The 10,534-nt window shown below is 39.9% G+C and overlaps 1 protein-coding gene across 1 annotated transcript; it reads right to left on the minus strand.

The window, feature by feature from the left end:
- Positions 1-1,378: 1,378 nt before the first annotated feature.
- LZIC (leucine zipper and CTNNBIP1 domain containing) lies at positions 1,379-10,513 on the minus strand. Its single transcript, XM_068538846.1, has 8 exons — positions 10,451-10,513; positions 9,675-9,834; positions 5,940-6,048; positions 4,743-4,878; positions 4,310-4,408; positions 2,540-2,635; positions 2,284-2,365; positions 1,379-1,786 (listed from the first exon to the last, which is right to left on the minus strand). The coding sequence occupies exons 3-8, from the start codon at positions 6,038-6,040 to the stop codon at positions 1,728-1,730; spliced, it is 573 nt and encodes a 190-aa protein (XP_068394947.1). The 5' UTR covers positions 6,041-6,048; positions 9,675-9,834; positions 10,451-10,513; the 3' UTR covers positions 1,379-1,727.
- Positions 10,514-10,534: the final 21 nt, after the last annotated feature.

Below are 10,534 nucleotides of genomic sequence, written 5' to 3' on the forward strand. Positions count from 1 at the left end.
TGCAAGGGAATATTTTCAGCCATTAAAATGAACGAAGTACTGATACACACTACAATGTGGATTAAACTAAAAAGTATTACACCAAGTGAAAGAAGCCAGACACAAGAGGTCACATACTATATGATTCCATTTATATGAAATGTCCTGATAGGTAAATCCATAGAGACAGAGAGTAGATTAGTGGTTGCTAGAGGACTGGAAGGAGGAGGGAATGACTGCTTAAGAAGTATGGGGTCTCCTTTGGGGGGGATGAAAATGTTTTGCAACTAGATAGTGGTGGTCATTGCACAACACTGTGAATGTACTGAATGCCACTGAATTGCACACTTTAAAATGATGAATTTTAAATGGTCATGTGAATTTCACTTTGGTTAAAAAAAACACACAGAATAATGAAATAATGGCGATTGACCATAAAGCCCTAGATGAATAACAGGTAATTTGCTTTTTCTTAGTTTGTCACAATTTTATGAGTTTGTGACCGTCATAAACCAATATATAAAAAATTACCCATTAAAAGTTCCAAGTAAGGCATTAATGTAGCTGAGGTCCCCTAATTTGTCCAGTTGGCAGAGCACCTAGTAGAGTTTACAGTACACAAGAAGCTTTAAAAATGTTTTTAATTTGTATAAAGTCTAAAGAAAAAGAATATTGAGAAAAATATGAAAGAATATAAAGTGGCCAGAGCCTAGGAAATAAGCTGACGTACATGCATATGGGAAAAATCTATATATCTGAGCATGCAGAGAGATGTAAACACTCAGGAGAGAAACCAGTTTCTTCTCATAACTTATTTTGTGTTTCTCCCAAAACTGAAGAGTAAATAGTAGTTTACAGTCACCACCCACTGGGTTTCAGCAAAGAGGTCACACACAGGGAGGGCCTCAAGCTGCCACTTCCAATTGCTTCCCTGGTGAAACAACGCAGGAGGTGAAGTTACTTCAGGAGACTCTCAACAGGGCTCCCATTGTTCCAATCTCAAAACTCAGAGATACAATGGGCACCATTCATACTGAGAGCTTACGGGCTGGGGAATGGTTCCTCAGTGACAACTTTTTTTGGGACATTGAATTTTCATAAACACGGACTTGCACCGATATGTGTGGATTATTTTTTAAAAGCAGCACAAAATAAAGAAATAAAACTCAATGGACACTAAACTGACAGGACACCTAAGTCTTATCCCCAGCTCTGTCTCTAATGTGACTTTAAGAAAGTCACTTGCTCTTTCTGAGCCTTACTTTCCTTGTTTGTAAAATGAAAATGATTCTAAGATCACTTAGAACTCTAAAGTTCTGTGAACACATATGAGGTCTGTTGTTGTTGCTACATTATTTACTCCAACAAGTGGGGATAAATTATAAACAGAAAAGAATCGTCAGTTCGCATCTTTTCATTTACTACCAGCACTTAAAAACAAGGAGGCTCAATAAAGACAGGCAGAGACACTATTTTGTTTTCTCTTAAACAGACAAACCATAATGAATAAGGTCCAGTGAGCCCCTCCATCCCAACAAGTCCAGGATCACGGAAGTGGGTATCCCTACACAAAGCACAATGATGAAGGGCATAAACAAAAGCCTTAAGTATGTTTTTCTGTCACCTTTTCTTAGGTTATTAATACATTTCATGAATCTCTTGACTTCTTTGCCATGACTCAAAATCCCCGGAAGAAAAATGCCATTTACAACAAGAATGCGATCAATGTCCCAAGTTTTCACACCATGTCATTTTTTTGTTTTTTCAACCTCAAAACTTGCCAAAGCAAGAACTTTGTCGCCAGAGCCTAAGGAGAAAGACACATAATAAACAGAAATGTCATTTCAAATGCATTTATAGTTCCAGGTAAAGAGAGGAAAATCTATCACATAGATGATAAAACAGAAAAGGAAACGAGCTTTTATTATCAGCGCATTATCCCTGACCCTCCCCACTGCCACGACAGTTTCCTTCCCTGCACAAACAACTCAGCCACGTAGGGCAATTTACTGGTTACAAATACTTACTTTAATTCAGGTATGAAATAGAACATGTAACATTTTAGTTTACTTTTATATTTACATTTAGCTGACAAATATTTTTAAAGCATTAGGCTATATTAACTTGATCATTTTTAATTAAATAGTATTGCAAAACAAACCCATTAAAAAGAGGTTTATAAAGAAAACAATTCTGGTTTCACCTCTAAACTCAAGAAAAGGCCATCATTTTATCTCACCCGTGCCATCTGTCAATCTAGAGCAGTAATTCATGTCCAGCTTTCAGAAATACGAGGGTACTCACCAAGGTCTGTAGAGACTTTCTCAAACTGGCTGAGTATAGCACCTGCATTTGCTGACAAGAAGGCCTCGTCATCTGCAGTCAGCTAAATGAACAGAACAAAGCCCAAAGGACTGAGTTCAAATGTGAACAAAGTGGCTCTAGGAATCACTGTTAAGAATGTCTTAGGACCACAAACTAAATCACAGATCAAGAAGTTCTATACCAAATACTTCCCACTTTTTCTTTATATCTAATATATTAAATTAAATACAAGTACCTTCTCTCCAAGTTTCCTGAGAGCTGTTAGTATCTCCACTTTCTGCTGAGTATACAGGTCTCTTTCCAGCTTTCCTACCATGAGATCTCTATCCATCTGTAATAGATGAATGTAAAGTATATGGTATTTAAGTTAAAAGCATTCTTTGCATAAAATCAAGCTTTTCAGATGTACTTTTTTAAGAAAAGGTCCTCTACCAATTAATATTATAAAGAACTATAGAAACAACTCAAGGCAAACATGACGGAAATGTTATTACACAGTTCTAATAAATCTTGATACTAATCATAACCATTGTCTTAGTTATAAACTCTACTGAGGAATTAGTAGGTCAATAGCTTCTTTAAAGAGGAGCTATCCTCTAAGAACTCTATTTCATTAAACTGAAGTGTGGTCTAAAGGCCTGAATGAGACAACTGGTAACAGATCTCCTGGACCTTTGGTTAAATATCACCTCTACCACCAGAAACACTGATAGCATGTACTATGCTTTGGTACTCTTCTATGTGCTTTACACATTTTACTCCATTTAAACCTCATAACAACCATAAGAGGTAGGGACTATCATTATTGCCTTTTTACAAATGGGGAAACAGGCACAAAAAGAGGTTGAAGAAGGACTTCCCTGGTGGTCCAGTAGTAAAGAATCCACCTTCCAATGCAGGGGACGCGGGTTCGATCCCTGGTCGGGGAACTAAGATCCCACATGCCGCGTGGTGCGGCCAAAGAAAGAAAAAAGAAAAAAGAAGAAGAAAAAAAAAAAGAGGTTGAAGAAAATAACTCCCCCAACATCACATACGTCCATAGTAGAACAGGGGTACAAATCCAGACTCCATGCTCTTAACCACTATGCTATTAAATTACCAATGGCTGCAAATAACTTATTAATGTCTTAACTATATTCAAGTCTATAAACAGACTTCCTCAAGTGTCAGGTTTATAAAGATGTTTGAAATTCTTAGATGGGAAAGGCCGCACATGCATAAAGCATGGCTGCTAATGAACGCTAGATGGGATTTCAATTCAGAGCTCCAGAAATAAATAGTAAAACTTTGAATGTAGAGTCGTAGCACAAGCAGTCAGTAGCAATTTAAACTGCCATATGCTGGTTAAACCTCTACATTCGTTATCAACAACAACTGCTCAAAGGACTAATTTTGTCAGAAACCTAGTTGTGGGTTGTGGCTCTAAAGTCAACTGACCAGTTTTTTGAAATAGACTATTTTTTAGAGCAGTTTTAGGTTCACAGTAAATTGAGCAAATGGTACAGAGATTCCTCATACACCCCTTGTCCCCATTCATGCATAGTATCCCCATTATAAACATCCCCACCAGAGTGGTACATTTGTTCCAACTGATGAACCTACACTGACACATCATAATCACCCAAAGTCCATACTTTACATTAGGGTTCACTCTTCTTTTTTCTAATTTAATTTAATTAATTTATTTCTAAAAATCATTTATTTATTTATTTGGCTCCGCCGGGTCTTCGTTGCGGCGTGTGGGCTCTTTTAGTTGCGGCACGCAGCATCTAGTTCCCTGACCAGGGATCGAACCCGGGCCCCCTGCGTTGGGAGCGCAGAGTATTAACCACTGGACCGCCAGGGAAGTCCCTAGGGTTCACTCTTGGTGTTGTACATTTTCAAATGACCAATTTTTAAACTTCAGAATAACATAAGCAATAACATGAGCAGAATAACATGAGCAAATTCTTGGGCTGAGAAAAGAAATACATACAGGGACTGGATCAATTTAAAGAAACTTTACCTCTGCTAACCTTGTCCGAAGCTGACCTGGTTGTTTCTTTGCAAACAATCTGATGACCTCTGGGGTTTTAAAGGCCTGGCTGATAGCTGCCTGGATAGCCTAGAAATACAAGAAGGTGAAAACTAACCAAAATAGTCCAACAAATCAGATATTACAATATTTGATTGATGGGTCTTCAATTCTTAATAGGTCTTCTTTGTTCATCAAACAGTGTTACAACTTTAGTATCCATTTGCTATTTCTGTGCATGTCACTGGAGTCAAATATGTAACTAGACGAAGATCTGGAAGCAAATGCTGTTTTATCCATAAGTAGACATTCCTCTAGAAGTTAAACCCCAAAAAAGGTACATTTTCTATCTTAAATATACTTACTGGAAAAAAACAACAACAAAAACCAAACTGTGTCACCAACGTAAGTAAATTATGCTTACCAGTTGCATTCCACTTAGTTCATCAACCAAAGTCATATTTCCAGACATAATTTTCTTTAGTGAATCATTAAATTCACTTAGTTGCTCCAGAGTTTCTTTTTTGGTTTCTTCATATTCATCTGTATCAAGTTCCTCTCTGAAGTACAATGAACATAATATAGAAAAATATAGAGTTCCAAGAGAAAAAAACAATCTTAGTATTTATACACTAAGACTTCAGATACGTATATATACAAAAAATATCCTGGGGAAAAAAGGCTGAAAGGAAATATCAAAATACTAATGATGGATGTGTTCACATATTAGTATGGGCGTTTTCCTGCAATTCTGACAATTAAACTTTCTTTTTTTTTTTAAACCAAAATGAGACATACTTAAACCACATAATAACTTCCTTTTAAGCAGTCTCTGAATCAATGGTATAACCTTGGGCAAGATATTTAACTAGCCAAGTCTCAGTTTTTTTATCTATTGTATAAGCTGCAGATAACGATAGTACCTACTTTATAGGGTTGCTATGAGCATTAAATGAAATATGGAAAGTACTTGGCATATAATAGGTACTTAATAAATAGCTGTTATTATTACCATCATTATCGTTAATGGTGGGTAAAATTTTATGCACCTTGAAATACAACAGCAATGCAGTACTTGCCATCTGAGTACTCCAAACAAGCCATTTATTAAACATTAACTACAAAACAGCTCCCATTTATTGAGTGCCTGCTTTGGGCCAAGCACTGTGTTGTTCCCTTCATCTGCAATATTTACAATAATCTTTCAAGGTTGTTAAAAAGGCAATGAGCAGTCTTAGTCCTTTGAGCAGTCAAGGCTGAAGACACACCAGAAGTTCAAGCAGTACCTTCTCAGCTTGATACCAGGCAGGGCTACTTTAAATACTGAAGACAAGGTGGGTGTTATTATTTCCATTTCACACTCAAGGAAATGGAAACTTTAGGTGGTTAAATATTTAGCCCAAGTTCACACTCACTTTGTAATTAATCTAAATACTTTCATATCCCAGCCTTTTTAACTCCAAAGCCAGTACTGAGTTTATTTCTCCAGCAGACAAAGCACTGTGAAGAACACTACAGGGGAAACCAAAATCACACATGGGCCTGCACACATGGAGCTTATAATCTAGCTGCAGAAAAAAAAGCCATTTTACAGTATAGCAGCACACAATTATACTATTACCTGCATTCCTCCAGGTCCTGTAATTGCTGCATTAGTCTATCCAACTGTTCTTCTAAGTTCTGCTTTAATTTGCTTGTCTCTGTCTTTCCTCTGGAAGCCATTTTACTCTCTAAGTAGAACAATAAACCAATTTAAAGTAGGCTATACTCAAAAAAAAAAAAAAGTGGTGGGGACTTCCCTGGCGGTACAGTAGTTAAGACTCTGCGCTTACCCTGCAGGGGGCGCTGGTTCTATCCCTGGTCTAGGAACTAAGATCCCGCATGCTGCGTGGCACAGCCAAAAAAAAAAGTGGCTATACTCTTTCTGAGCTACAGGTGTGGGGACGATAGTTGTGCAAAAAAAAGAAATCTCAATTTATATATAAAAGTTTAAACGCATATAGTAGTAACACCCCACAAAAATGCCTGGGAGTCTTCTTAATTGAATTGACAAATTAATTAGAAGTTTTAACTATTAGTCTATCTTACTTTAAACATATTTGATAGATGAAAATACAGATTTATAAAGAAACAGATCAGGCGTGACTCTGCTTTACAAGATTCATTTTGACATTCTTTTTCATTCTTAATAAGTACACTCCAGGACTCAGAATACTCCTAGTATTATCTTATTGGTCTTTATGTGCATTTACCTAATGACTTGTGGGCATGAACAACTTTTGATATGAATTTCTTCTTTGGAAATGTGCCCATTTTTCTACTGGATTATCTTTCTCTTACTGATTTATATAACATAGATATAAAATCTTTGCAATTATGTTGCAAATATTACCTCTTGTCTCCTGACTTTAAATTTTATTTATGGCATTTTTTGTTATGGTAAATTATTATTTTTAATGGCCAAACCTATCTTCTCCTCTATGTCTTCTTAGTTTTGTGTCCCATGAACGCAGGCCCTGACCATCTCAAGATTTTTTTAAATATACTATTTTGTTTTTGTTTTTGGCTGCACTGCGGGGCTTGTGGGATCTTAGTTCCCTGACCAGGGATTGAACCCAGGCCCATGGCAGTGAGAGCGTCAAGTCCTAACCACTGGACTGCCAAGGAATTCCCAAAAATAGACTATTTTTTTGTTAACGCTGTGAAGTAGGGATCTAACTTTTATTTTCTTTCAAATGGATAGCCAACTGCCCCAACACTGTTTACTAGTCAGTATTTATTGATGCTACCTTTAATTGAGACTCAATAAAAACAGACTCAAGTCTGTTTCATTGATAATATTCTGGTCCTAAGGCATTACTTTACTATTTTAATTATTATAGCTTTAGAGCTGGTGTATACTGATGATGATAAGGAGTTGGCTCTATTATTGTTTTTTTTCCCCAAAATTCTTGACTATTCTTGTACATTTTCCCTTCTAGATGAATTTAAGAATCAATTTGACAAATTCCCCAAAAAAATTAAATTGAAAAAATTTTTTTTAAATTTTATTTATTTATTTATTTATTTTTGGCTTCATTGGGTCTTCGTTGTGCGCGGGCTTTCTCTAGCTGCGGTGAGCGGGGGCTACTCTTCGTTGTGGTGCGTGGGCTTCTCATTGCGGTGGCTTCTCTTGTTGTGGAGCATGGGCTCTAGGCACGCGGGCTTCAGTAGCTGTGGTGCACAGGCTTAGCCGCTCCGCAGCATGTGGGAGCTTCCCGGACCAGGGCTCGAACCCGTGTCCCCTGCATTGGCAGGCGAATTCTTAACCACTGTACCACCAGGGGAGTCCCTCAATTGAAATTTTGACAGGGGTTACATTAAAATTAATATGGAGAAAATCTGTATCCTTGAAATTTGAAACTTCCAATCAAGCAATGTATCTTTCCACTTATCAAAGCTTTCTTTTATGATCTCTAGTTTTAAAAAAGTATTATTTTATTTACAAAGGCTTTAAACATTGGATGTTCTTAGATATCTTGTATTTTTTGTTAATATCGGAAATAGGGTTTTTGTTATTACAATTTCTTTTTTAAAAAATAAATTTATTTATTTATTTATTTTTGGCTGTGTTGGGTCTTCGTTGCTGCGCACAGACTTTCTCTATTTGCGGAGAAGGGGGGCTACTCTTTGTTGGGGTTCCCAGGCTTCTCATTGTGGTTGCTTCTCTTCGTTGTGGAGCACGGGCTCAGTAGCTGTGGCCCACAGGCTTGGCTGCTCTGCGCCACGTGGGATCTTCTGGACCAGGGATCGAACTTGTGTCCCCTGCACTGGCAGGCAGGTTCTTAACCACTGTGCCACCAGGGAAGTCCCTATCCACCATTTCTTACAGGCAAGACTCCAGCCTCCATGACCTTCCCTGAGTTCCAAAGGGCGGATTCCGAACATTTGCTAATCAAGGGAGGAGTAGCCAAGAAACCACCTGAGGCAAGATTAAAGGGACCAGAGAAGAAGCTCATCCTTCTTTTTTTTTTTTTAAAGACTGGCTAGAACTGTGTTCCTGAGGCTGTTTTCTTTTTTTTTAATTTTTTTTTTTAAGTTGAATCTTTTTTTTTTTTTAATTTTATTTATTTATTTATTTATGGCTGTGTTGGGTCTTCGTTTCTGTGCGAGGGCTTTCTCTAGTTGCGGCAAGTGGAGGCCACTCTTCATCGCGGTGCGCGGGCCTCTCACTATCGCGGCCTCTCTTGTTGTGGAGCACAGGCTCCAGACGCGCAAGCTCAGCAATTGTGGCTCTCAGGGCCTAGTCGCTCCGCGGCATGTGGGATCTTCCCAGACCAGGGCTCGAACCCGTGTCCCCTGCATTGGCAGGCAGATTCTCAACCACTGCGCCACCAGGGAAGCCTTTTTTAATTTTTAAAAATTTTTACTTATTTTTTTTTGGCTGCGTTGGGTCTTTGTTGCTGTCCACGGGCATACTCTAGTTGTGGCAAGCGGGGGCTACTCTTCATTGCGGTGCGTGGGCTTCTCATTGCGGTGGCTTCTCTTGTTGCGAAGCATGGGCTCTAGGCGCGCAGGCTCAGTAGTTGTGGCGCACAGGCTTGGTTGCTCCGCGCCATGTGCGATCTTCTGGACCAGGGATCGAACCTGTGTCCCCTGCATTGGCAGACGGATTCTTAACCACCGCGCCACCAGGGAAGCCCTCATCCTTCTCTTTTGAGCCTGCATTTTCTTCTACCTATCAAGGCCAAGTCATCCATTCTTCAAGGTCAAGTTTCACCTTCTCCATAATGCCTTCCTTGGTTCCCTCCCAATCACTACATTGTGAGTTATTTAAGAGTAGGGATTTTACATTTTCTTTATACACCAGCGTCTAGCACAATGCTGGGCAGGTAGAAGGTACTGGATAGATAACTGGTAAATGAATAATGAGAATTGACTGCTTTTTCCACTGCATTCTACATCTTAGTCTCCATTTAACACTATGTTTGCCTTGAATTATATGTGATTTCATTATAGCTTGTTGTTTATTTGTCTGTCTTCCTCTCCAGACTGTAAACTGAGAGCAGAAAATGGGTCTGATTCTTTCTTAGCCTCTTCAAGCACTTAATACAGACTACATATTCGATAATTGAATGAACTGTATAAAGGCACAACGTACTGTAAGGAGGTAAAGCTATTCTAAATGAATTTCAGGGAAGATGACGACGCTTTAAAAACCTCACTCTCATGCTACATTATTTGAGATTTATCCCAGAAAGATTAACTCGCGGGCACCACCTAGTATTCAATAAAGGTGGTGCACCTTTTACCGCAACTGCAAAATTACTCTCAAAAACTGTAATTTTTGAGAATTAAGGTACTCATTCATGCTCACCTGTCTCTTAGTCCTCTGAACTCTGCTCAGTGCTGACCGGTCTCAAATTGCATAAACCTCCAATTCTTGAAGTTCCAAGTGTCTTAAACTTGAGGAAAGCGGAACTGTTCATCAGGACTATAAGAGGCTCAAAGTTCAAACCACCTGGGGGTGGAGCTGGCTGGGAAAAGGGAAACCATTAACAAGTGGTTTTATTTACTATATATAAACGTATACCTAAAGCAGTCCCAATAACTGCCACTTGGGCAGCCTGCAACTGAAACACACCCTCTCTTTCTAGGACGACATCATAGGGGCGGGAGGGGGTGTGGAGGAGGAGGAGAAACCCGTTTTCCCTTTCGACTGTGCCTCTGGCAGTCTTTCTGAGGATTTTTCTAGTGCGGCCGAGAGTGTTATTCAGGAAAACCCCGCACCAGGATCTGCCTTGAAGGAAGTTGTCATATCCAAAAGCACGGAAAAGGAGCGCATACATTTTCCCGGCTGGAAGTCAGCAGCGTCTGGACCTCAACCATCCGGACGCGGTCAGGGAGCAGCCCCGATCACAGCCCCAAATCCCATCTCCCACCGGGGAACATGAAGCTCCCGCATTTGGGTCCTGCGGCGGCCGGCTCGACTAGGCCCGACTGCCACCAGAGGTCGCCGGGAATCCGCTGCCCCCGAAACTCTTCCGCTTTTCCCAGACCAGAAACCGAACCACCTCCTCAGGCCCTCGGGGTCCCTTCTCCGCCTCCACCCACCACTCGGTCCCAGAGTTCGGAGCCAGGGGCCCCGCCTACCTGAGGGGCCCCGCTCGGCGGACGCGTACAAGAGGAGCACTTCCGTCAGACGCATGCACTTCCGGCCCCCTGGAGCCAATGAGG

The sequence above is a fragment of the Eschrichtius robustus genome, chromosome 3 (assembly GCF_028021215.1).
Source record: "Eschrichtius robustus isolate mEscRob2 chromosome 3, mEscRob2.pri, whole genome shotgun sequence".
In the NCBI taxonomy this organism is placed as follows: Eukaryota; Metazoa; Chordata; class Mammalia; order Artiodactyla; family Eschrichtiidae; genus Eschrichtius; species Eschrichtius robustus.